Genomic DNA, 27,870 nt, shown 5'->3' on the forward strand with positions numbered 1-27,870 from the left:
CCTCCCCCTCTCCCCTCCCCTACACCCCTCCCCCTCTCCCCTCCCCTACACCCCTCCCCCTCTCCCCTCCCCTACACCCCTCCCCCTCTCCCCTACACCCCTCCCGCTCTCCCCTCCCCTACACCCCTCCCCCTCTCCCCTCCCCCTCTCCCCTCCCCTACACCCCCTCCCCTACACCCCTCCCTCCCCATCTCTGTAACCCCCTCCAATCCCTACACCCCCTCCCCTACACCCCCTCCCTATCTCTGTAACCCCCTCCAATCCCTACACCCCCTCCCTATCTCTGTAACCCCCTCCAATCCCTACACCCCCTCCCTATCTCTGTAACCCCCTCCCTCCCCTACACCCCTCCCTATCTCTGTAACCCCCTCCACCCCCTCCCTATCTCTGTAACCCCCTCCACCCCCTCCCTATCTCTGTAACCCCCCTCCCTATCTCTGTAACCTCCTCCAACCCCTACACCCCTCCCTGTCTCTGCAAGACACTCAGACACGCTCACACACCCTCTCTCAGACACACACACTCAGATACAGGTACAGATACACAGGCACACACACTCTCTCGCACACTGAGATACACAGACACAGACACAGATACACAGGCACACACTCTCACACATACTCAGATACACACACACACACTCAGATCCATACACACACACACACATACAGATACACACTCTCTCTCTCTCTCTCCCTCACACACTCTGTCTCTCACATGTACACACACATACTCAGATACAGATACACACTCTCTCTCTCACACACACACACACTCCTACCCCGACAGAGCAGTGTGCAGCTACATTCGCTTCAGTTCCTGTCCCACACCAATAACAGGCACTCAGTAAGGCAGCAGAAACCCCCATTCAATGTGGAATGAACACACGTGTATCCACACTGCTCCATCCCACCCCCATTCACAGAGCCCGGGAGAGGGGAGCTTACACTGAGAGATCACAGAGGGAGAGAGAGAGAGACAGAGACATAGACACACACAGAGATAGAGGCAGAGATAGAGAGACAGGGACAGAGAAAGAAAAAGAGACAGAGATAGAGAGACAGAGAGAAGGGTTTACATTGATAGACTCCAGGAGGGGGGAGAGGGAGAAATGCCGCCTTGGCTGTGGCAGCTTCAGTACCCTGGACAGCAGCAACTGCTCCGTTCTCCCTGTGTCACCGCAACTGGATAGACTGCACCCTCACACCCTGTCGCTCACACCCTCACACCCTCAGCACCCTGTCCCTCACACCCTCAGCACCCTGTCCCTCACACCCTCAGCACCCTGTCCCTCAGCACCCTGTCCCTCACACCCTCACACCCTGTCCCTCACACCCTCATACACTCAGCACCCTGTCCCTCACACCCTCAGCACCCTGTCCCTCACACCCTGTCCCTCACACCCTCACACCCTCAGCACCCTGTCCCTCACACCCTCAGCACCCTGTCCCTCACACCCTGTCCCTCACACCCTCACACCCTGTCCCTGTCCCTCACACCCTCACACCCTGTCCCTCACACCCTCATACACTCAGCACCCTGTCCCTCACACCCTCAGCACCCTGTCCCTCACACCCTGTCCCTCACACCCTCAGCACCCTGTCCCTCACACCCTCAGCACCCTGTCCCTCACACCCTGTCCCTCACACCCTCAGCACCCTGTCCCTCAGCACCCTCACACCCTCAGCACCCTGTCCCTCACACCCTCAGCACCCTGTCCCTCACACCCTGTCCCTCACACCCTCAGCACCCTGTCCCTCAGCACCCTGTCCCTCACACCCTCAGCACCCTGTCCCTCACACCCTGTTCCTCACACCCTCACACCCTGTCCCTCACACCCTCACACCCTGTCCCTCACACCCTGTCCCTCACACCCTGTCCCTCACACCCTCATACACTCAGCACCCTGTCCCTCACACCTTCAGCACCCTGTCCCTGACACCCTGTCCCTCACACTCTGTCCCTCACACCCTGTCCCTCACACCCTGTCCCTCACACCCTGTCCCTCACACCCTCACACCCCGTCCCTCACACCCTCAGCACCCTGTCCCTCACCCTGAGCACTCTCACACCTCCCCCTCCCCCCACAAATATCCCCGCCCTCAGTGAACAACAGGGGAGGCTGAAGGATTCACAGGAATCTTCAGCCAGAACCACTGAGTGGGGTGATCCATCTCGGTCCCCTCTGGCGGTCCCCAGCAGATGCCAGTCTCCAGCCAATTCGATTCCCTCCGTGTGATATCAAGAAACTGGAGGAACTGGATGCTGCAAAGGCGATGGGCCCTGATAACATTCCAGCAACAGTACTGCAGACTCCCGAACTTGCCGTTCCCCTGGCCAAGCTCTTCCAGAACAGTAACAACACTGGCATCTACCCAACAATGTGGAAAATTGCCCAGGTACGTCCTGTACACACAAAACAGGACAAATCCAACCCAGGCAATTACCGCCCAGTCAGTCCACCCTCGATCATCAGCGCAGTGATGGAAGGGGTTATTGACAGCGCTATCAAACAGAACCTGCTCAGTAATAACCTGCTCAGTGACGCCCAGTTTGGGTTTCTCCAGGGTCACTCAGCTCCTGATCTCATTCCAGCCTTGGTTCAAACACGGACAAAGAGCTGGATTCCAGAGGGTGAGGCGAGAGGGACAGCCCTTAACATCAGGGTCACATTCAACCGAGTGTGGCATCAAAGAGCCCGAGTGAAACTGGACTCGATGGGTCTCAGGGGCAAACTCCCCCCCGTTTGGAGTCATACCTGGTCCATAGGAAGGTGGTTGTGGTTGTGGAGGGTCAGTCACCTCAGCTCCAGGACATCACTGCAGGAGTCCCTCAGGGTTAGTGTCCGAGGCCCAACAACCTTCAGCTGCTTCATCAATCACCTTCCCTCCGTCATAAGGTCAGGAGTGGGGATGTTCGCTGATGATTACACAATGTTCAACACCATTCCCCACTCCTCAGATACTGAAACAGCCCGTGTCCAAACGCAGCGAGATCCGGACAATATCCAGGCTCGGGCTGACAAGTGGCAGTGACATTCACCCCACACAGTGCCAGGTAATGACCATCTCCAACCAGAGAGAGTCTAACCACCGCCCCATTGACATTCAGTGGTGTTACCATCACTGAACCCCCCCCACTATCAACATCCTGGGGGTTACCATCACTGAACCCCCCCCCACTATCAACATCCTGGGGGTTACCATCACTGAATCCCCCCACTATCAACATCCTGGGGGTTACCATCACTGAATCCCCCCCACTATCAACATCCTGGGGGTTACCATCACTGAATCCCCCTCACTATCAACATCCTGGGGGTTACCATCACTGAATCCCCCCACTGTCAACATCCTGGGGGTTACCATTGACCAGAAACTGAACTGGGACCCAGCCATATAAACACAGTGGCTGCCAGGGCAGGTCAGAGGCTGGGAATCCTGTGGAGAGTAACTCACCTCCTCACTCCCCCCAAAGCCTGTCCACCATCTACAAGGACACAAGTCAGGAGTGTGATGGAATACTCCCCACTTGCCTGGATGGGTGCGGCTCCAACAACACTCGAGAAGCTCGACACCATCCAGGACAAAGCAGCCCCGCTCGATCGACACACTAACCACAAACACTCACTCCCTCCACCCCCGACACACAGTGACAGCCGTGTGTACCATCTACAAGATGCACTGCAGCGACTCACCGAGGCTCCTTAGGCAGCACCTTCCAAACCCACCACCTCTACCATCTAGAAGGACAAGGGCAGCAGATACCTGGGAACACCCCCCACCTGGAGGTTCCCCTCCGAGTCACTCACCATCCCGACTGGGAAATATATCGGCCGTTCCTTCACCGTGGCTGGGGTCAGAATCCTGGAATTCCCTCCCTAATGCCATTGAGGGTCAACCCACAGCACAGGGACTGTAGTGATTCAGGAAGGCAGCTCCCCACCACCACCTCAAGGGGCAATTAGGGATGGGCAATAAATACTGGCCCAGCCAGCAACGCCCATGTCCCATGGAAAAATATTAAAAACCCTTCCCCCCCTCACACACTCCCCTCTCACCAGAACCTTAATAAGAACATAAGAACATAAGAAATAGGAGCAGGAGTAGGCCATCCGGCCCTTCGAGCCTGCCCCACCATTCAATAAGATCATGGCTGATCTGTCGTGGCTCAGTTCCACTTTCCCGCTTTCTCCCCATAACCCTTAATCCCCTCTCTTATCAAGAACCCATCAACCCGCTTCTTAAAAATATTTAGCGAGGCAGCCTCCACCACTTCAACGGGCAGAGAATTCCAGAGATTCACCACCCTTTGAGTGAAGAAGTTCCTCCTCAACTCCGTTCTAAACCGCCCCCCCTTTATCTTGAGGCTGTGCCCCCTAGTCCTACTGTCTTTTTTGAGCGGGAAGAGTCTCTCCACCTCTACCCTATCCATCCCATTCATCATCTTATACGTTTCAATGAGATCTCCCCTCATTCTTCTAAACTCTAACGAGTGCAAGCCTAGTTTATTCAGCCTCTCCTCATAGCTCAACCCCCTCAACTCCGGTATCAGCCTAGTAAACCTCCTCTGCACTCCCTCCAAGGCCAAAATATCCTTGCGCAGGTGCGGCGCCCAAAACTGCACACAGTACTCCAGCTGCGGCCTCACCAATGCCCTATACAGCTGCAGCAAGACCTCCCTACTTTTATATTCAATCCCCCTCGCTAACCTTGCCCCCACACCCTCCAGAACTAGCCCCTCAGACTCTCCTGAAAACTATACCCTCCCCACACCTCTCTGTCAGCCTGGGAGCGAGACCAGAGAGACACATTGTCATGGGGAGGGTGTCAGATAGGTGTCACCCAGAGGGATTTGTGTGTGGGGTGGGGGAACGAGGAAGGGGGGGGGTCCCAGGGTGGGGGGTATGGCTCAGGGTGGGGGGCGGGATGGGGATGTGTGTCTCAGGCTGGGGGGGGGGAGGGATGTGGGTGTGTCTCGGGGTTGTGGAGGTATGGGGGGGTGGGGTGGCTCGGGGTGGGGGAGGGATGGGGGTTTATGGGGGAGTATAGATGTGTTTACGGAGTTATAGCTTTTGGGGTTTAACGGGGTGGGGGTTTGATGGGGTGGTGGGGGTTTAATGGGGCGGGGGTTTAACGGGGTAGGTTTAATGGGGTGGGGTTAATGGGGTAGGGGTTTAATGGGGTACGTTTAACGGGGTGGCGGTTTTCATTGGGAGAAAGTCAGACTAATCAGGTTTATGAGGTTTATTGGTATCACTGAGGGGTTCCAATGGCAGTGCCCCAATCTCTCAATCTCATTGCTGATGGGTATTCAGGGGAATGACCATCGATACCCCCTTCACCATCCCCAGGCCCTTCAGCCCAACCAGACCATGCTGTCCCCTCAGCACGTCCCAATTGCCCACCTTTGCCCTCTAATCATACAATACAGAAGGAGACCATTCGGCCCATCGAGTCTGCACCGACTACACTCCCACCCAGGCCCTATCCCCATAAACCCACACATTTACCCTAGCTAGTCCCCCTGACATTGAGGAGGAATTTAGCATGGCTAACACGCCTAACCCTGCACATCTTTGGACTGTGGGAGGAAACAGGAGCACCCGGAGGAAACCCACACAGACACAGGGAGAATGTGCAGACTCCACACAGACAGTGACCCCCGAGCCGGGAATCGAACCTGGGTCCCTGGCGCTGAGAAGCAGCAGTGCCACCCACCGTGCCAGTCCATCTGCTTTCCCGACCATTTACTTATCCCACTGCTTTCTAAATCTTGCCGTCGTATCCGCCTCAACCACTTTCTCTGGCAGCTCGTTCCAGATCCCACCACCCTCTGTGTGAACAAGTCACCCCTCGGGTCCCTTTGCCATCTTTCCCCTCTCACCTTTAATGTCTGCCCTCTAGTTTTCCATTCCCCCTCCCTGCGTCCATCCTATCTCTGCCCCTCGGGATTTTATCCACCTCAGTAAGGTCACCCCTCATTCTCCGAGGAATAAAACCCCAGCCCGACCAACCTCTCCCTGTAACTCGTGCCCCACCAGTCCCGGCAACATCCTCGGAAATCTTCTCCGCGCTCTGTCCGGTTTATCAATGTCCTTCCGATAACAGGGAGACCAAAACTTTACTCAGTATTCCAAATGTGGCCTCACCAACAACTTACACAACTGTGAGTTGGGGAGGGGATTCTCCCATCCCTCTGTGACAAAGTTTTAGTGAGGTGGGCCAGGAGAATTGTATTGCGGGATTTGCCCATGTGTTCCGGCCGTGCGCACATCTCCCAGTGACGGATATCCGGAACTAAGCTGGAAATTGCAGGCGGGGACCAGCAGGTAAGTGATTTATTAATATAATTTATTTTTGATGTATTGGGGACTGAATTCTCCCAGCCGGATAGCATCTCCCGCCCCCCAGTGCAACATCGCTCCAGCGGAGTAGCTCCTCACTTTCAGGGAACTGGACCCCACTGGAGTGAAGAGGGAGGGGCGATCGGGGACCTACCAGACGGTCAGGAAGCAAGGGTGTTGGTGGTTCCCCCCCACCCTGGGCACTGCGGGGGGGTCCCAGACTCGCCAGCGATGCAGCAGACTGAGAGAGTGGGGCCACTGAGGTCTGGGACTGTCAGCCCACCTCCGGGCCGGGAATAAGCCCCCTCACCTCGAATCGAGTGATATTCCCGACTGTGACCTCTGCGTTGCACAGAGTGTGGGAGCTTCGAGTCTGAACTCCCACTGGGATAAAGATTTACTCCGGTTTTCCCGCGAATCCCGGACTCTTTGTCCGGACTCAATGCCCTGCCCGAGGAAGGCCAGTGTGTCTCGAGTCAGTTTGACGTCACTACCACCTTGTGAATGTCACGCTCGGCAGGACTGCTTCACAGCGCAACACGTAACCACGGCAACACATCGGCAAAAGGCCCTTTCAAACCCCTGGAGCCGACAAACCCAACCCTCTCGAGATGAAAGCATCGTTCACACAAACATCACGTTCTCCTGCTTTCAAGCAATACACTTATCCACTCATCACTGTCCCCCACTCTCCCCCTCCGTGGGAGCAAGTCCCACATTCTCCCCCACCCATGGGGATGAGTCCCACACTCTCCCCCACTCCTTCCCGTGGGAGAGAGTCCCACACTCTCCCCCCCCCGTGGGAGCGAGTCCCACACTCTCCCCCACTCCTCCCCGTGGGAGCGAGTCCCACACTCTCCCCCACTCCTCCCCGTGGGAGAGAGTCCCACACTCTTCCCCCCCGTGGGAGCGAGTCCCACACTCTCCCCCCACTCTCTGGGTAAGGTGTTTCACCTGAATTCCACCCCCCCCCCCCCCTGGAGTAGATTGATTAGTGACTGTCTTATACTGACATCCCCCCCCCCTCGTCTGGTGTGTCCCCCTCCCGGACTGTTGAAACATGTTCTCAATGTTGATCCTATTGAAATCCCCCTTATCATATTAAAGGCCTGTATTTGCCCCCACCCCCCCTCCCCTCCCGATCCGCTGACAGTTATTAGTTGATGGTTCTGTTAGGGGTGAGATTTGTGTAAACTCGGTGAGAGATACAGTCTGTTCCTCTCACTCATACCCAGAAGGTGAGAAGCTGTGAGGACTCAGCACAAAACACTCCACACATCCACTTTCAGAGGCAATTTATTTTCTCTCTGCAGGCCGAGAGCTGGATTTAAATTGCTCTGGAGACTACCCCCTCTCCCCCTGCCTTTCACCCCCGAGACTCCAGGCCTCATCGAGGCGGGGGGGGGGGGGAATCTTCAGCATCAGCACTACCTTGGAGACCTTCCACTCCCATCCCACACACACGATGGGTAACTGCTGTTTCTCCCAGCTGCGGGAGACATTCGGACCCCGAGGTTGGGGGGCTCCAGCCATCTTCAATGGTGATGGAGGGATTATTCACTCTCAGCTAGAGCAGATACATCCCAACAAACAGCACCCCAGGCAGTGCAGCACTCCTCAGCACCGAGCCTCCTGGCTTTCAGTGATGAGCGCTGCCTGGGCACCCACCCTCCCGCAGTGATGTTATGCTTTTGTGGGCGCTGTACCCCAGTGAGAGTCAGTGTGTGTGGGTCCCGTACCCCAGTGAGAGTCAGTGTGTGTGGGACCCGTACCCCAGTGAGAGTCAGTGTGTGTGGACCCGTACCCCAGTGAGAGTCAGTGTGTGTGAGACCCGTACCCCAGTGAGAGTCAGTGTGTGTGGGAGCCGTACCCCAGTGAGAGTCAGTGTGTGTGGGACCCGTACCCCAGTGAGAGTCAGTGTGTGTGGGCACCCCGTACCCCAGTGAGAGTCAGTGTGTGTGTGGGACCCGTACCCCGTGAGAGTCAGTGTGTGTGAGACCCGTACCCCAGTGAGAGTCAGTGTGTGTGTGAGACCCGTACCCCAGTGAGAGTCAGTGTGTGTGAGACCCGTACCCCAGTGAGAGGTCAGTGTGTGTGTGAGACCCGTACCCCAGTGAGAGTCAGTGTGTGTGGGCCCGTACCCCAGGTGGAGAGTCAGTGTGTGTGGGACCCGTACCCCAGTGAGAGTCAGTGTGTGTGAGACCCGTACCCCAGTGAGAGTCAGTGTGTGTGTGGGAGCCGTACCCCAGTGAGAGTCAGAGATTTACACCTGGGATTAATGTGGTTTATAAATATTTAAATAGCTGAGGTTTTGCCAGTCAGCCTCACGGACAGCAGTCGATCCAGTCTGTGTTATTTTGTATATACATTCAGGCTGTGTCTCCGGTCTCTCTCCATCCGGGAAGGTGCTTTAGAATATCTCTCTCTGATTCTCCGCTGGCAAATCCCTTGAAGCCCTGGAGTTCATACAGAGCCTGGAAGCAGAGAGCTCACAGCTCAATGATAAACCCTGTTCCCAGAGGATCCGATAGCATCCCGACTCTCAAACGGACCAGGATGAGGCTGTCAGCACTGAATCCAGAACCCCGGCTCACTGAGATTCCACCCCCACCCCACAACCACCGAACTAGCTCAGAGACTCCCCCCCACACCGAACTAGCTCAGAGACTCCCCCCCCCCCACCGAACTAGCTCAGAGACTCCCCCCCCCCCCACCGAACTAGCTCAGAGACTCCCCCCCCCCCCCACCGAACTAGCTCAGAGAATCCCCCCCCCGCCCACCGAACTAGCTCAGAGACTCCCCCCCCACCGAATTAGCTCAGAGACTCCCCCCCCCCCCCACCGAACTAGCTCAGAGACTCCCCCCCCCCCCACCGAACTAGCTCAGAGACTCCCCCCCCCCCCCACCGAACTAGCTCAGAGAATCCCCCCCCCCGCCCCACCGAACTAGCTCAGAGACTTCCCCCCCCCACCGAACTAGCTCAGAGACTCCCCCCCACCCCCACCGAACTAGCTCAGAGACTCCCCCCCCCCACCGAACTAGCTCAGAGACTCCCCCCCCACCGAACTAGCTCAGAGACTCCCCCCCCCACCGAATAAGCTCAGAGACTCCCCCCCACCGAATTAGCTCAGAGACTTCCCCCCCCCCACCGAACTAGCTCAGAGACTTCCCCCCCCCCCACCGAACTAGCTCAGAGACTCCCCCCCCCACCGAACTAGCTCAGAGACTTCCCCCCCCCCCCACCGAACTAGCTCAGAGACTCCCCCCCCCACCGAAATTAGCTCAGAGACTCCCCCCCCCACCGAATTAGCTCAGAGACTCCCCCCCCCACCGAACTAGCTCAGAGACTCCCCCCCCACCGAACTAGCTCAGAGACTCCCCCCCCCCACTGAACTGCTCAGACACCGCCCCCCTCCCCCAGTCACCAAGATCCCCCCCCCGATCTAGCTCAGACACCCCCCCCCGCCCAGCTCACCGAGATCCCCCCCCGATCTAGCTCAGACACCCCCCCCCCCGCCCAGCTCACTGAGATCACCCCCCCGCCCCAGCTCACTGAGATCACCCCCCGCCCAGCTCACCGAGATCCCCCCCCCCGATCTAGCTCAGACACCGCCCCCCTCCCCCTGCTCACTGAGATCCCCCCCCCACTCAGAGGCCACCCCTCCGCGCTCCCCCCGACAGAGGGGCGCTCGCCCCACACACTCGAGCCCACAACAAGCCCACCCTGACACAGCACCCCCAGGGAAATTCAAATCTCCCCGAGACCCTCCTTGCACCGTACAAACCCAACCCTTTGCCCCTTCCCCTTCCGCTGACTTCAAACCCTGCTGTCAACTCGCCCCCCCTCACTATCCCCCCCCCTCCCCGGCACCCCCTCAGTGAGTCACTCACCTCCAGCACCATTCGAATGTGGCTTTTAATCTTGGCTGCATCTTTTCGACAGCTTCTCGGCCGCCCTGGGGAGACAGGGGAGGGTCAGTGAGTGAGCTGCGAGGCAGCAAGCCCTCTCTGATGGCCAGAGCGCGTAAATAACTCCTTCACCAACACCCCCCAACCTCACACAGACAGGGAGAGGCACTGAGTCGCTCAGCAATGCTGTTACACTGCCATCTGCAGAGTCATACCTGGTCCATAGGAAGGTGGTTGTGGTTGTGGAGGGTCAGTCACCTCAGCTCCAGGACATCACTGCAGGAGTCCCTCAGGGTTAGTGTCCGAGGCCCAACAACCTTCAGCTGCTTCATCAATCACCTTCCCTCCGTCATAAGGTCAGGATGGGGATGTTCGCTGATGATTACACAATGTTCAACACCATTCCCCACTCCTCAGATACTGAAACAGCCCGTGTCCAAACGCAGCGAGATCCGGACAATATCCAGGCTCGGGCTGACAAGTGGCAGTGACATTCACCCCACACAGTGCCAGGCATTGACCATCTCCAACCAGAGAGAGTCTGACCACCGCCCCATTGACATTCAGTGGTGTTACCATCACTGAATCCCCCCACTATCAACATCCTGGGGGTTACCATCACTGAATCCCCCCCACTATCAACATCCTGGGGGTTACCATCACTGAATCCCCCCCACTATCAACATCCTGGGGGTTACCATCACTGAACCCCCCCACTATCAACATCCTGGGGGTTACCATCACTGAATCCCCCCCACTATCAACATCCTGGGGGGTTACCATCACTGAACCCCCCCACTATCAACATCCTGGGGGGTTACCATCACTGAACCCCCCACTATCAACATCCTGGGGGTTACCATCACTGAATCCCCCCACTATCAACATCCTGGGGGTTACCATCACTGAATCCCCCCCACTGTCAACATCCTGGGGGTTACCATCACTGAATCCCTCACTATCAACATCCTGGGGGGTTACCATCACTGAATCCCCCCCCCACTATCACATCCTGGGGGTACCATCACTGAACCCCCCCACTATCAACATCCTGGGGGTTACCATCACTGAATCCCCCCACTATCAACATCCTGGGGGTTACCATCACTGAATCCCCCCACTATCAACATCCTGGGGGTTACCATCACTGAATCCCCCCCATTATCAACATCCTGGGGGTTACCATCACTGAATCCCCCCACTATCAACATCCTGGGGGTTACCATCACTGAATCCCCCCCACTATCAACATCCTGGGGGTTACCATCACTGAATCCCCCCCATTATCAACATCCTGGGGGTTACCATCACTGAATCCCCCCCATTATCAACATCCTGGGGTTACCATCACTGAATCCCCCCCATTGTCAACATCCTGGGGGTTACCATTGACCAGAAACTGAACTGGATCCAGCCACATAAATATGGTGTAAAAATTATTAGCAGCCTTTCCCCTGGTTCAGTGGTTATGACTCATCTTTCATCCCCTCCCCCTGCAGTATAAATACCTCCCACTTTCTGTGCCTTTTAACTTTGACAAAGGCTCGCCTGGACTCGAACGTCAGCTCTTTTCCCTCCTTACAGGTGCTGCCAGACCTGCTGAGATTTTCCAGCATTTTCTCTTTTGATACAAATACATGGAAACCACAGAATCCCTACAGCACAGGAGGCCATTCAGCCCATCGAGTCTGCACTGACCACAATCCCACCCATGCCCTATCCCCATAACCCCATGCAGTTACCCTAGCTTGTCTCCCTGACACTAAGGGGCATTTACCATGGCCAATCCACCTAATCTGCACGTCTTTGGAAACCGGAGCACCCGGAGGAAACCCACGGCGACATGGGGAGAATGTGCAAACTCCACACAGACAGTGACCCGGGTCCCTGGTACTGAGAGACAGCAGTGCTAACTTCTGTGCCACCCAGAGCAATAAGAAGTCTCACACACCAGGTTAAAGTCCAACTGGTTTATTTGGTAGGAAACGCCACAAGCTTTCGGAACACTGTTCCTTCGGCAGGTGAGTGGAGAGTTCTGTTCACAAACAGGACGTATAAAGACACACGCAGTTCACAGAATACTGATTAGAATGCAAGTCTTTACAGCTAATCTGATTTTCAAGTCTTAAAGGTACAGACAATGTGAGTGGAGGTAGCATTAAGCACAGGTTAAAGAGATGTGTATTGTCTCCAGACAGGACAGTTAGTGAGATTTTGCAAGCCCAGGCAAGTCATGGGGGTTACAGATAGTGTGACATGAACCCAAGATCCCGATTGAGGCCGTCCTACCATGTGTGGAACTTGGCTATCAGTCTCTGCTCAGCAACTCTGCGCTGTCTTGTGTTGTGAAGGCTGCCTTGGAGAATGCTTACCCGAAGATCAGAGGCCCGTGACCACTGAAGTGTTCCCCAACAGGAAGGGAACAGTCTGCCCGGTGATTGTCGAGCGGTGTTCATTCATCCGTTGTCGTAGCGTCTGCATGGTCTCCCCAATGTACCATGCTTCGGTTCATCCTTTCCTGCAGTGTATCAGGTAGACAACGTTGGCCGAGTTGCAAGAGTATGTCCGTGTACCTGGTGGATGGTCCTTCGTCATCCGGTATTTCCCCGGAGCAGAGAAGCTACGACATTTTCTCTGGAGTCTTCAACATATGAAGACGAACATCTCACCAGGGCCATCCCCACACCCCCCACTTCTTGCCTTCAGACAACCACACAACCTCAAACAGACAATGGTTCGCAGCAAGCGTGAGAACACCATCCACCAGGTACATGGCACATACTCTTGCAACTCGGCCAACGTTGTCTACCTGATACGCTGCAGGAAAGGATGTCCCGAGGCCCGGTACATTGGGGAGACCATGCAGACACTACAACAACGGATGAATGAACACCGCTCGACAATCACCAGGCAAGACTCTTCCCTTCCTGTTGGGGAACACTTCAGTGGTCACGGGCCTCTGATCTTCGGGTAAACATTTTCCAAGGCGGCCTTCACGACACACGACAGCACAGTCGCTGAGCAGAGACTGATAGCCAAATTTCACACACAAGGACAGCCTCAACCGGGATCTTGGGTTCATGTCATACTAACTGTAACCCCCACAATTTGCCTGGACTTGCAAAATCTCGCTAACTGTCCTGACTGGAGACAATTACACATCTCTTAACCTGTGCTTAATGCTACCTCCACTCACACTGTCTGCACCTTTAAGACTTGAATAGCAGATTAGCTGTGAAGACTCACATTCGAATCAGTAATCTGTAAACTGTGTGTGCCTTTATATGCCCTGTTTGTGATCAGAACTCTCCACTCCCCTGATGAAGGAACAGCGTTCCAAAAGCTTGTGGCGTTTACTGCCAAATAAACCTGCTGGACTTTAACCTGGTGTTGTGAGACTTCTTACTGTGTTTACCCTAGTCCAATGCCGACATCTCCACATCATGACCACCCAGAGCAGGTCAGAGGCTGGGAATCCTGTGGAGAGTAACTCAGCTCCTGACTCCCCCCAAAGCCTGTCCACCATCCACAAGGACACAAGTCAGGAGTGTGATGGAATACTCCCCACTTGCCTGGATGGGTGCAGCTCCAACAACACTCGAGAAGCTCGACACCATCCAGGACAAAGCAGCCCCGCTCGATCGACACACTAACCACAAACACTCACTCCCTCCACCATCGACACACAGCTACGTGCAAGAGCAGTGTGAGTGAGGAGCGGGTAACACTCTCTCCTTGTCAGAACATCGGGTTTACGGATTATGGAATTTAATCCAGACAAATGTGAAATGATGCATTTTGGAGGATTGAATATAGGTTTGAATTATACTGTAAATGGCAGAACCCTGAGGAACATTAACGTACAGAGGGATCTGGGCATACAGGTCCACAGTTCCCGAAAAGTGGCAACACAGGTGGCCAAGGTGATTAAGAAGGCATACGGCATGCTTCATCAGCCAGGGCATTGGGTACAAGATATGGGAAATCATGTTGCAGCTATATAAAACCTTGGTTAGGCTGCATTTGGAGGATTGCACGCAGTTCTGGTCACCGCACTACCAGAAGGACATGGAAGCTTTGGAGAAGAAGGTTCACCAGGATGTTGCCTGGTCTTGAGGGTGTTGGCTATGAGGAGAGGTTGGATAAACTCGGATTGTTTTCACTGGAAAGACGGAGGCTGAGGGGGACTGGTCTATAAAATGATGAGAGGCACAGACAGGGTGGATAGTCAGAGGCTTTTCCCCCAGGGTGGAAGTGTCAGTTATACAGGCAGGGGCACAGGTTCAAGGTGAGAGGGGGAAAGTTTAAGGGAGATGTGCGGGGGGAAGTTTTTCACACAGAGAGTGGTGGGTGCCTGGACGCGCTGCCAGAGGAGGGGTGGAAGCAGGAACATTAGCAACATTTAAGAGGCATCTGGATGGGGACAGGATAGGGAGGGAATGGAGGGATAGTAATCAAGTAAGGGCATCGTTTGGTTTGGTTAGGGCCGAAGAGCCTGTTCCTGTGTTGGACTGTTCTTTGGGCCTTGTCCCCACCTCCCTCCCCAGAACGTTGGGACACAGATTCACGGGTTAATAAGGGTTGAAACTCACTCAGTCAGCTGAAGGGACTTTCTCTCGATAAATCTCAGCGCCTCAGGGAACGTGAGCTCAACGAAGAATCCATACCCCACTGACACGTAGATCATCGAGCTGTCAGGGCTGCAAGACAGAATTATATCCAACACCCGGTAAGAATCCACATCACAAACATACAGGTTTATCACTGCGGCAACTTCCAGGACAGATCACATCACAAAGTATCGTGGCTGTAGGAACAGGAAGAGGACAATCAGGCCCTTCAAACCTGTCACATTATCAGAGCTCAGGCATCCCACCCCCCCACCCCCATCCCCATCCCCATCCCCCAGACAGCTGAAGGCATGGCCGCCAATGGTGGAGTGATGGGAATCGGGGGATGTTCAAGAGGCCAGAATTGGAGGAGTGCAGAAATCTCAGAGGGTCGTAGGAAGTTACAGAGATAGGGAGGGGGTGTAGGGGCTGGAGGAGGTTACAGAGATAGGGAGGGGGGTGTAGGGGACTGGAGGAGGTTACAGAGATAGGGAGGGGAGTGTAGGGGACTGGAGGAGGTTACAGAGATAGGGAGGGAGTGTAGGGGACTGGAGGAGGTTACAGAGATAGGGAGGGGGTGTAAGGGCCATGGGGTGGGGGGGGTGGGTGGGGTGGGGGTGGATGCATACTCACACTTTAGCCTGCACATAGAAATTACAGCCCAGATCAATCTCCGTCTTCAGCTCTTTATTCCCTGACTCCTGTAAAACACAAGACATTTCTCCAGTGTGTCTCTTCCCCCGCAGCCCCCCCCATAAGAACTCCCAACACCCCTCAGAGGACAGCAAGATCCCACACACAAACGAAACAGCCATCCAGTTCATCTCTTCTCAGTGACATTGGTTTATTCATAAATATTGGTCCCAGAACACTGGGAAGAGCTCCCTCGGCACCGACCCTCCCACAGCGCGGCATTGGGGGAGGAAATAGGCAGGTTTCTAGGTTCCCAGATCACCAACCTGTCCTGGTCCCCCCACGCTGACACTATAGTTAAGAAATCCCCCACCAACACCTCTACATTCTCAGGAGACTGAGGAAATTTAGCATGTCAGCTACGGCTCTCACCAACTTTTACAGATGCCCCATAGAAAGCATTCTTTCTGGTTGTATCACAGCTCGGTCTGGGCTCCTGCTCTGCCCAAGACCGCAAGAAACTACAAAAAAGTCATGAATGTAGCCCAATCCCATCACACAAACCAGCCTCCCATCCATTGACTCTGTCTACATTTCCCGCTGCCTCGGGGAAAAGCAGCCGGTATAATTAAGGATCCCACGCACCCCGAACATTCTCTCTTCCACCTTCTTCCTTCGGAAAAAAGATACAAAAGTCTGAGGTCACGTACCCATCAACTCAAGAACAGCTTCTTCCCTGCTGCTGTCAGGCTTTTGCATGGACCTACCTCACATTAAGTTGATCTTTCTCTACACCCTAGCTATGACTGTAACACTACATTCTGCACCCTCTCCTTTCCTTCTCCCATCTGTACTCTATGAACAGTATGCTTTGTCTATATAGTGCACAGGAAACAATACTTTTCATTGTATTGGGATACATGTGAGTATAATAAATAAAATCCAGATCCTCCATTCACATTCGTTCAACTTTGTGATGCCTTTTGAAGTCAAATAGCTGAGCATCTCTGCTGGGGTTTGCTGGAGGGAATTGGGTGCATGGGTGTAGGAGGCTGACAAGTACTGGTCCTATTGCTGGGAACGGTGATGCACGTCCTGGGGGAGAACCTGTCTGCGCACCTGTAACCGCTCGATGATGTTCTTGAGCTGGAGATACTGAGCCATCTTCTCATAGACTCCATCGCGCTGTTCCAGAACCTTCCTGTGAGGGCAGAGAGAGACAGAGAACAGAGTGAGCGAAGGGGCTTCGGAGGGATACCTGGACTTCTCCAACTGTAAAAAGTCTGACAACACCAGGTTTTAGTCCAACCTATTTATTTGATAATATTCTCACTAGCTTTCGAGGGGACAGCCTCTTCGTCAGGTGAATGGAGAGTTCTGGCCTCAGACAGAGCATATAAAGCACAGACAGTTTAGAGATTACTGATTAAAATGCGAATCCTTACACCTAACCTGCTGTTCAACAGCAGGTTAGGTGTAAGGATTCGCATTTTAATCAGTAATCTCTAAACTGTCTGTGCTTTATATGCTCTGTCTGAGGCCAGAACTCTCCATTCACCTGACGAAGAGGCTGTCCCCTCGAAAGCTAGTGAGAATATTATCAAATAAATAGGTTGGACTAAAACCTGGTGTTGTCAGACTTTTTACTGTGTTTACGCCAGTCCAACGCCGGCGTACCCACATCATGACTTCTCCAACTGGACATAGATGTGGACGTGGACGTGGACGCCCCTGGTTCAAGCAGTGCGCTCCCCGCCAGACCTGCTGAAACCCAGGGACAGGCCCAATGGCCACCAGTCCATCACCCTCCCCCAGTCTCCCCAATCCCCTGCCCTCCCTTCATCCAGTCACCTCCTCCCTCCACCCCCCTCCTCCCTCCACCCCCCCTCAGCACCCCTCCTCCCTCCAGCCCCTCCTCAGCACCCCCTCCTCCCTCCAGCCCCTCCTCAGCACCCCCTCCTCCCTCCAGCCCCCCTCAGCACCCCCTCCTCCCCCCTCAGCACTCCCTCCTCCCTCCACCTCCCTCAGCACCCCCTCCTCCCTCCAGCCCCTCCTCAGCACCCCCTCCTCCCTCCAGCCCCTCCTCAGCACCCCCTCCTCCCTCCAGCCCCTCCTCAGCACCCCCTCCTCCCTCCAGCCCCCCTCCTCCCTCCAGCCCCTCCCCAGCACCCCCTCCTCCCTCCAGCCCCTCCTCCTCCCTCCAGCCCCTCCTCAGCACCCCCTCCTCCCTCCAGCCCCTCCTCAGCACCCCCTCCTCCCTCCAGCACCCCCTCACTCACTCTAACTCTCTGGGGAGGGTTTGTTGAACAAAAGTCTCAAATTCCCCAATCTTCCGGTCAACCCCCTCAGCCATCACTGCGCATGTGCGGGAAAGCAGGCGCTGATTGGGCAGGGCTCTCGTTTTCCCCCGCTAGTTGATTGGCTAGCTCAGTCAGTACTGCTGATTGGCTGCCGGCTCATCGTAACGTGCTCCCATTGGCGAAGCGCATGGGGAGAGGAGGCCATTGGCTGAGTCGGTGCTGACGGTGACTGGCTGAAATGGGGTCGGATGTCGATTGGCTGAAGGATTCGAACGTGGCCCGTAATTGGGTCTAAGGACTGGGCAGTGATTGGCTGCCTTTGAGCTGGGCTTTGATTGGCCGAGAACGAAATTGGGAGCTGCCGTTTATTGGCTGAGACTCGGTTTTGGCGCGAACTGTGACTGGCTAAAACTGTGACTGGGCTGGTGATTGTGCAGTGATTGGTTCAAAGCATAAGGCTGTGATTGGCTGCAATGGGGACAGGGGATGATGATTGGATGAGACCGGGATTGGGATCCGGTGCCGATTGGCGGAGAGGATAGTGGGCGGTGGTTGGCTGGAGGCCGCCCGGCAACAGCAGCGGATTGGTCCGATCGAAGATTTAAAAATAAACGGTCGCCGGAGAGAGAAAAAAAACCGAAAAAAAATTTAAAAAATTCAAATTCCCGCGAGGGGAAAAAACCCGAAAACCCCCCGAAAATCCCCATTCCCCCCCCCCCCCAACCCCACACACCCCCCTCCCCCCAACCCCACCATCCCGGCACCCCTCCCCGGGTCACTGACGGTTTTTATTTATATTTCCTCCGCTTCCGGGTCGCGGGTGACGGGATTTCACCCAAATTCACCCGGGCCCCCGGACCCAGGCCTCAGGCCCACTCCCCACTCCATAACCCCGGGCCCAGGCCTCAGGCCCACTCCCACTCCCCGTAGCCCCGGCCTCGCTCCATAACCCCGGACCCAGGCCTCAGGCCCACTCCCCGGCCTCACCCGCTCCGCAGCCCCAGGCCTCAGACTCGCTCCCAGGCCCCAGGCCGCGATGGGCCGGGCCGGCGCCGAGCTGCTGCTGCTGGACTCCAGTATCCGCCTGTGGGTGGTTCTGCCCATCGTGCTGATCAGCTTCTCGGTGGGGCTGATCCGACACAACCTCAGCCGCCTGCTCCAGGGGGAGAGGAGGCTACAACTGGAGCAGCTCTCTGACAGGTTAATGCTAACTAGCTTAACCCGATTAACACTAACCCGGTCAGATTTACCTAACCAGATTAACACTAACCTGGTCAGTGTAATCTAACTTGATTAACATAGCCTAGTCAGCATAACCTAACCCGATTAACACTAACCTGGTCAGCGTAATCTAAACCGATTAACACTAATCCGATCAGCCTTACGTAACCCGATTAACACTGACCTGGTCAACCTTACCTAACCTGATTAACACTAACCTGGTCAGCATAATGTAACTTGATTAACATAACCCGGTCAGCCTTACCTAACCCAGTTAACTTAAAACAACTCAGTCAACACTAACCCAGTCAACGTAACTTAACCCAGTCAACGTAAGACCTAAACCCAGTCAATTTACCACTAACGTGGTTGATATAACCTGACTTGCTCGATGTTAACACGACCAAACTCAGTAAGCAAACCTAGTCAATTTAACCTAACCTGGTCAACACAAACAACCCAAGTCAATGTGACCAAACCCAGTTAATGCAAACCCAGTCAACATAACCTAACCCAGTTAACGTAATCAAACTTGATAACCTGATTTGTTCGATGTTAACTTAACCTGGTCATCATAAGCAAGTCAATGTGACCTAACCTGGTTAACAGTAATGTTCTGACCAATTATTGACAATCATGACAACTTTAATACAACCTGGTTAATACAACCAAAATCTGTTTAATGTAATATAATTTAATCTGCTCAACGTTAGCTTAGATGGGTCAGAATGGTTAATGACAAGTTACTCTAGTCTGGTTAATATTATCTAAATCTAGTTAACATAATTCAGCTTCATTAAGATAGATACTTTAACCTGTTCAATGTTAGCAGCCTATGGATGGGTCAGCGTGGTTAGTAACAAAATTTATCACTACCTGGTTAATCAATCCTGGTTAATATAATCTAAATGATCTAAAACCGTTGCTCTAACTTAACCTGTTCACCCACAGCAGCACTCAGACAGGTCAATGTCATCAATGAGAAGCTTACCCGACCTGGTTACTCGAACTTGGTTATTATAACTGTGATCTGGTGAAGATAACCTAACCAAGTCAATCTGAGTTAACCTGGTTTACACCAGCAGTTTACACACCGGCTAATGACGAGAGCGACAGTGATACTATCACAGTGATTGGATAAGTTTATGTATTAGTTTCGCATGTAGGCTTACATTAACACTGCAATGAAGTTACTGTGAGAATCCCCCGGTTGCCACATTCCTGTTTGGGTTATACTGAGGGAGAATTTAGCACGGCCAATGCACCCTAACCAGCACAACTTTCAGACTGCGGGAGGAAACCGGAGCACCCGGAGGAAACCCACGCAGACATGGGGAGAATGTGCAGTCTCCACACAGACAGTGACCCAAGCCGGGAATCGAACCCGGATCCCTGGCGCTGTGAGGCAGCAGTGCCAACCCACTGTGTCACCGGTATAATGAGTCTGTCTCTCTCTCTCTCTGCTCACCCATGCCCCAACCTCCACATTTAATGTGTGATCTTGTCTCTCTCTCAAATTCCAGCCAGATTTTGCTGCGAAGCCGGAATTTACGGGAACATGGGAAGTATCTCCCTCGGCAGGTGAGGCGGGGTGGAGGGGGAATAGCATTGACCAGGCTGAGAGTTCGTCACGTTAGACAGGGGGACACATCTTAGGGGTAGGGAGAGTTGATGGAGGTCTTTCAGAATAGGAAGGGGTATCGAGAGGGTGGACATTGAGAAGATGTTTTCACTTGAGTGTGTATGTGTCAGGGAGTAGGGGAGAATGTGGGACTCGCTCCCACGGGGAGAATGTGGGACTCGCTCCCACGGGGAGAATGTGGGACTCGCTCCCACGGGAGAATGGGGACTCGCTCCCACGGGGGAGAGTGGGGGAGAATGTGGGACTCGCTCTCCCACGGGGGGAGTGGGGAGAATGTGGGACTCGCTCCCACGGGGAGAATGTGGGACTCGCTCCCACGGGGGGAGTGGGGGAGAATGTGGGACTCGCTCCCACGGGGAGAATGTGGACTCGCTCCCACGGGGGAGTGGGGGGAGAATGTGGGACTCGCTCCCACGGGGAGAATGTGGGACTCGCTCCCACGGGGGGAGTGGGGGAGAATGTGGGACTCGCTGCCACGGGGGGGAGAATGTGGGACTCGCTCCCACGGGGGGAGTGGGTGGGGGAGAATGTGGGACTCACTCCCACGGGGGGAGTGGGGGAGAATGTGGGACTCACTCCCACGGGGAGAGTGGGGGGAGAATGTGGGACTCGCTCCCACGGGGGGAGTGGGGAGAATGTGGGACTCACTCCCACGGGGAGAGTGGGGGGAGAATGTGGGACTCGCTCCCACGGGGGGAGTGGGGGAGAATGTGGGACTCGCTGCCACGGGGGGAGTGGGGGAGAATGTGGGACTCGCTCCCACGGGGGAGAGTGGGGGAGAATGTGGGACTCGCTCCCACGGGGTGGAATGTGGGACTCGCTGCCACGGGGGGGAGTGGGGGAGAATGTGGGACTCGCTGCCACGGGGGGGAGTGGGGGAGAATGTGGGACTCGCTCCCACGGGGTGGAATGTGGGACTCGCTGCCACGGGGGAGAGTGGGGGAGAATGTGGGACTCGCTCCCACGGTGGGGGAGAATAAGGGACTCCGCTCCCATGGGGGGAGTGGGGGAGAATGTGGGACTCGCTCCCACGGGGGGAGTGGGGGAGAATGTGGGACTCATGGCGGGGAGTGGGGAGAGAATGTGGGACTCACTCCCACGTGGGGGAGAATGTGGGACTGGCTCCCACGGGGGAGTGGGGGAGAATGTGGCTGGTTGTTTAGATGCGGTTTTGAAAATTTTTTTGCCTAAACTGTGTCTGTCTTCTATCCCCCCTACTGTCCCACACAGTCATTCATCATGCGCAAACACTTCTTCAACAATGCAGAATCGGGGTTCTTCAAGACAACTAAAAGAAAGGTCACCCCAAAAAACCCCATGACAGGTAATCCACCCCCCACCCCGGTCAGAAGCCCAGACGCTGGGTCGCACCGAGGCACTGGTGGGGACGGGTCTGTCACTGTATAGCCCTGGGGTACAGTACTGGTGGGGACAGATCTGTCGCTGTGTAACACTGGGGTACAGTACTGGTGGGGACGGGTCTGTCGCTGTATAACACTGGGGTACAGTACTGGTGGGGACGGGTCTGTCACTGTATAGCCCTGGGGTACAGTACTGGTGGGGACAGATCTGTCGCTGTGTAACACTGGGGTACAGTACTGGTGGGGACGGGTCTGTCGCTGTATAACACTGGGGTACAGTACTGGTGGGGACGGGTCTGTTGCTGTATAACACTGGGGTACAGTACTGGTGGGGACGGGTCTATCGCTGTATAACACTGGGGTACAGTACTGGTGAGGACGGGTCTGTTGCTGTATAACACTGGGGTACAGTACTGGTGGGGACAGGTCTGTCACTGTATAACACTGGGGTACAGTACTGGGAGGGACGGTTCTGTCGCTGTATAACACTGGGGTACAGTACTGGTGAGGACGGGTCTGTTGCTGTATAACACTGGGGTACAGTACTGGTGGGGACAGATCTGTCGCTGTGTAACACTGGGGTACAGTACTGGTGGGGACAGGTCTGTCGCTGTATAACACTGGGGTACAGTACTGGTGGGAACGGGTCTGTCGCTGTATAACACTGGGGTACAGTACTGGTGGGGACGGGTCTGTCGCTGTATAACACTGGGGTACAGTACTGGGAGGGATGGGTCTGTCGCTGTATAACACGGGTACAGTACTGGGAGGGACGGGTCTGTTGCTGTATAACACTGGGGTACAGTACTGGTGGGGACGGGTCTGTCACTGCATAACACTGGGGTACAGTACTGGTGGGGACGGGTCTGTCACTGTATAACACTGGGGTACAGTACTGGGAGGGATGGGTCTGTCGCTGTATAACACTGGGGTACAGTACTGGTGGGGTGGGGTCGGGTCTGTCGCTGTATAACACTGGGGTACAGTACTGGTGGGGACGGCACTGTCGCTGTATAACCCTGGGGTACAGTACTGGTGGGGACGGGTCTGTCGCTGTATAACACTGGGGTACAGTACTGGTGGGGACGGGTCCGTCGCTGTACAACACTGGGGTACAGTACTGGTGGGGACGGGTCTGTCGCTGTATAACACTGGGTACAGTACTGGTGGGGACAGGTCTGTTGCTGTATAACACTGGGGTACAGTACTGGTGGGGACGGGTCTGTTGCTGTATAACACTGGGGTACAGTACTGGTGGGGACGGGTCTGTCGCTGTATAACACTGGGGTACAGTACTGGTGGGGACGGGTCTGTCGCTGTATAACACTGGGGTACAGTACTGGTGGGGACGGGACTGTCGCTGTATAACACTGGGGTACAGTACTGGTGGGGACGGGTCTGTCGCTGTTTAACACTGGGGTACAGTACTGGTGGGGACGGGTCTGTCGCTGTTTAACACTGGGGTACAGTACTGGTGGGGACGGGTCTGTCACTGTATAACACTGGGGTACAGTACTGGTGGGGACGGGTCTGTCGCTGTATAACACTGGGGTACAGTACTGGTGGGGACGGGTCTGGTGTACAGGGTGTCGGGGATTATCGGGGTGGGGGTTCTGGGGTACAGGGTGTCGGAGATTATCGGGGTGGGGGGTTCTGGGGTACAGGGTGTCGGGGATTATCGGGGTGGGGGTTCTGGGGTACAGTGGTGTCGGGGATTATCGAGGGGGCGGTTCTGGGGTACAGTGGTGTCGGGGATTATCGGGGGGGGGTTCTGGGGTACAGGGTGTCGGGGATTATCGGGGGGTGGTTCTGGGGTACAAGGTGTCGGGGATTATCGGGGGGTTCTGGGGTACAGTGGTGTCGGGGATTATCGGGGGTGGTTCTGGGGTACAAGGTGTCGGGGATTATCGGGGGGGTTTCTGGGGTACAGTGGTGTCGGGGATTATCGGGGGGGTTTCTGGGGTACAGTGGTGTCGGGGATTATCGGGGGGGTTTCTGGGGTACAAGGTGTCGGGGATTATCAGGGGGTTCTGGGGTACAGGGTGTCGGGGATTATCGGGGGGGTTTCTGGGGTACAGTGGTGTCGGGGATTATCAGGGGGTTCTGGGGTACAAGGTGTCGGGGATTATCGGGGTGGTTCTGGGGTACAGCGTGTCGGGGATTATCGGGGGGTTCTGGGGTACAGTGGTGTCGGGGATTATCGGGGGGGGTTCTGGGGTACAGCGTGTCGGGGATTATCGGGGGGGGTTCCTGGGGTACAGTGGTGTCGGGGGTTCTGGGGTACAGTGGTGTCGGGGATTATCAGGGGGGCGGTTCTGGGGTACAGTGGTGTCGGGGATTATCAGGGGGGCGGTTCTGGGGTACAGTGGTGTCGGGGGTTCTGGGGTACAGTGGTGTCGGGCATTATCGGGGGGCGGTTCTGGGGTACAGGGTGTTGGGGATTATCAGGATGGGGGTTGTGGTTCTGTCTCTTTGCCCTCCTCTCTGATGCACACTTCTCCTTGTAGATCCCAGCATGCTGACGGATATGATGAAGGGGAATTTGACCAATGTGCTTCCGATGATTCTGATAGGCGGCTGGATTAACTGGGCGTTTTCTGGGTTCGTCACCAGTAAGTCTGCCCTGTGTCGCGCTGAGTTTGGAAATGTGTGCACGCTCTGTGGGAGAGCGGTGGTGACTGGGGACAGGGTAGCAGGATGTGTTATGCTGCAGGCTCGTGGTGCAGGAGATGGCTAGAGCAGAGGGAGTGCAGAATTATACAGCACGGAGGGAGGCCATTTGGTGTCTCCCCCCCACCACTCCTGCACCGACAACAAACCCCCTCAGCCCTATCCCCCTAACCCGCGTTTACCCTGACACTAAGGGAGAATTTAGCATGGCCAATCCACCTAACCCGCATAGCTCTGAACTGTGGGAGGAAAACAGAGCACCCAGAGGAAACCCACACAGACATGGGAGAATGTGCAGACTCCACACAGACAGTGACCCAAGCCAGGAATTGAACCCGGGTCCCTGGTGCTGTGAGGCAGCAGTGCTAACCCACTGTGCTACCATATGTATGTATTGTTTGATGATCTCACTCCAGTTCCTGCAGGTTTAAGCTGACTCTCTCTCTCTCTCCCTCCACAGCGAAGGTTCCCTTCCCGCTGACTCTCCGCTTTAAGCCCATGTTACAGCGTGGAATTGAGCTGGTTTCCCTCGACGCATCCTGGTGAGTCCCCACCTAATCACAACAGATTTGGCCATTCAGCCCCTCTCTCTCCAGCCTGTTACACAGGAACAGGAGGAGGCCATTCAGCCCCTCTCTCCAGCCTGTCACACAGGAACAGGAGGAGGCCATTCAGCCCCTCTCTCTCCAGCCTGTTACACAGGAACAGGAGGAGGCCTTTGAGCCCACATTGTCTCTCGAGAGGGGCTATGGGAGGTGAGAGAGGCTGTGTGGAGTCTGGGTGATTGGGGGGGTGTTGACGCTGCCTGAGAGGGTCTGGCCATTGTCCGGGTGGGAGTGAGTGCTTCATTCTGGGGTGTGGGGATCCCAGACTGCTGGCAGCTTCCGTGACTAATCAGCACCTTCTCTCTCTGTCCACAGGGTCAGTTCAGCATCCTGGTATTTCCTCAATGTGTTTGGATTGCGCAGTCTGTATTCCTTAATCCTGGGGCATGATAACGGTAAGGAACCGTCTGCACAGTGAGCTGGGACCCACGTCTCTGTCTCCCGCACTCCCATGCCCTGGACCCCCATCTCCCTCACACCCCCTTCCCCCGGGACCCCCGTCTCTCTCCCCCTCACACCGCCTTCCCCCGGGACTCCCGTCTCCCCCCCACCACTGCCCCTTGCCCTGGGTCCCCCATCTCCCCCGCCTCCCCTCCCCTGGGACCCCCCCACCAACACCACCCCCCCAACCACACCACCCTTCCCCCGGGGCCCCTATCTCCTCCACCCCCCCAGGGGACACCAGTCTCTCTCCCCCCCACACCCTCTTCCCCTGGGACCCTCACCTTCCCACCACCACTCCCCCTTCCCCGGAGACCCCCATCTCTCCCACCTCCCCTCACCTGGGACCCCATTTCTCCCCCCGCCACACCCCCACACTCCCCTTCCCCCGGGACCCCCATCTCCTCCACCCCCCCCCCGGGACACCCGTCTCTCTCCCCACCCCTCTGTCTCTCTCTCTCTCAAGTTCCGCTGTCTCTCTCTCTCCATAGCTGCTGACCAGTCTCGGATCCTACAGGACCAGTTGACGGGCGCTGCCATCTCGATGCCCCCAGATACCAATAAGGCCTTCAAGGTGCGTATCCGGGAGTGGGAGCAGAGGGGCAAGGGATAGTACAGAGTCAGGAGTGGCCATGACTGCTCTGTACAGTAATAGTGTTCAGTCTCACTGACAGGTAGTAGATCCCACCGGGTTAGATCTCCCTCCCAGAGTGCACTCTCCTGAGTGGATTCCCCAGGACGGATCCGCATGTCAGGAATGGATTTCTCTGAATGCCTCTCTCCCTCTCTGTGTCCGCCCACCTCTCTCGTTCTGTGTCTACCCTTCTCTCTCCCTCCGTCCGTCTCTCTCCCCCCCTCCGTCCCTGTCCCTCTCTCCCCCCCTCCGTCCCTGTCCCTCTCTCCCCCCCTCCGTCCCTGTCCCTCTCTCCCCCCTCCGTCCCTGTCCCTCTCTCCCCCCCTCCGTCCCTGTCCCTCTCTCCCCCCCCTCCGTCCCTGTCCCTCTCTCCCCCCTCCGTCCCTGTCCCTCTCTGTCCGGGTGAGTACTAACTCTGTTCTCTCACTGTCTCTTCCCAGGCAGAGTGGGAAGCTCTGGAAGTTGTGGATCATCACTGGGCTCTGGAGGGAGTTGAGGAGGAGTTGCTGGGGAAGGAGTTGAACCTGGAGGAGTTTTACAGCCAGGATCAGCACCGCACCATGTTTTGAGCCGGCGCAGGGGGTCTGATCCACAGCAGCACCCCCAACCCAGCCGGTGTTTGTCAATCTGTAAATTAATATCAGACAGAGCTTCAAATGAATAAACGTCCACGTGTAATTGTATCAGCTTGTCTTAACGTGGATCAATGAAACTGTGCAGCAACTGGCCATTCAGCCCCTCCACTACATGCTGCTGTTCCTGCTCCATCCCACTCCCCACCCCACTCCCCATCCCGTGTTTATCCACCTTCCCCACTCCCCCCCCATGGGAGCGAGTCCCACATTCTGCACGATTGTGGCTAAACTGGACACTTCAATGTCCTTTAACCCCAGACTATTCCCATTATCCTGTATGTTCTCAGTCAGGGATCTGTCAGTCTCGGTTTTATACACACTCACTGACTGAGCTCTCTCTGGGATCGAGATTTCCAAACATTCTCCACCCTCTGCGTAAAGAAATCTCTCCGAATCCCGACCCAAAGTGTCGTCCCCCTCATTCCGAAATTGTACCCCAGCCAAGGGAAACATCTTCCCCACATCCCCCGTCTATCCCTTTCAATGAGATCACCTCTCATTCTTGGAAACACTCGTGAATACAGGTCCCAGTTCCCCCAGTCTCTCTTTGTAAGATAGTCCCACTGTCCTGGAACAAGTCTGGTGAACTTTTCCTGCGCACCCTCCATGGTAATACTATCCTTACTGAGGTAAGGGGAATAAAGCTGTGTACAATACTCCAGGAGTGGTCTAACCAAACTCCGATACAAATGAAGCCAGACCTCGCTACTCCTGTACTCAAATCCTCTTGCGATAAAGCCTAACATTCCATTAACCTTTCCCAATAGCTCACTGTACTTGCTCCCAACCTTCAGTGACTTATTGTAATATTCACTGACAGAATGTGTCCATCCCTGGCCAGGACCAGCATTTCACCCCGTCCC

General features: G+C 55.4%; 2 protein-coding genes across 2 annotated transcripts; one reads left to right on the forward strand and one right to left on the reverse strand.

Annotated features, from left to right (window-relative positions):
• Positions 1-8,558: 8,558 nt before the first annotated feature.
• Positions 8,559-17,885, reverse strand: LOC145340213 (protein UXT-like). Its single transcript, XM_080184639.1, is given in 8 exon segments — positions 8,559-8,795; positions 8,797-8,820; positions 10,238-10,282; positions 10,284-10,302; positions 14,848-14,955; positions 15,499-15,566; positions 16,618-16,699; positions 17,778-17,885. Coding segments are annotated over 8 exon segments (459 nt in total). The 5' UTR covers positions 17,852-17,885; the 3' UTR covers positions 8,559-8,756.
• Positions 17,886-18,551: 666 nt separating this feature from the next.
• LOC145340214 (ER membrane protein complex subunit 3-like) lies at positions 18,552-27,055 on the forward strand. Its single transcript, XM_080184640.1, has 8 exons — positions 18,552-18,998; positions 20,543-20,600; positions 21,892-21,985; positions 24,530-24,634; positions 25,153-25,234; positions 25,613-25,692; positions 26,230-26,312; positions 26,813-27,055. Exons 1-8 carry the CDS (start codon positions 18,835-18,837, stop codon positions 26,939-26,941), a joined length of 795 nt encoding a protein of 264 aa, XP_080040766.1. The 5' UTR covers positions 18,552-18,834; the 3' UTR covers positions 26,942-27,055.
• Positions 27,056-27,870: the final 815 nt, after the last annotated feature.

Source organism: Carcharhinus amblyrhynchos, unplaced genomic scaffold (assembly GCF_965287045.1).
Source record: "Carcharhinus amblyrhynchos unplaced genomic scaffold, sCarAmb.v2.hapA scaffold_847, whole genome shotgun sequence".
Taxonomy (NCBI): Eukaryota; Metazoa; Chordata; class Chondrichthyes; order Carcharhiniformes; family Carcharhinidae; genus Carcharhinus; species Carcharhinus amblyrhynchos.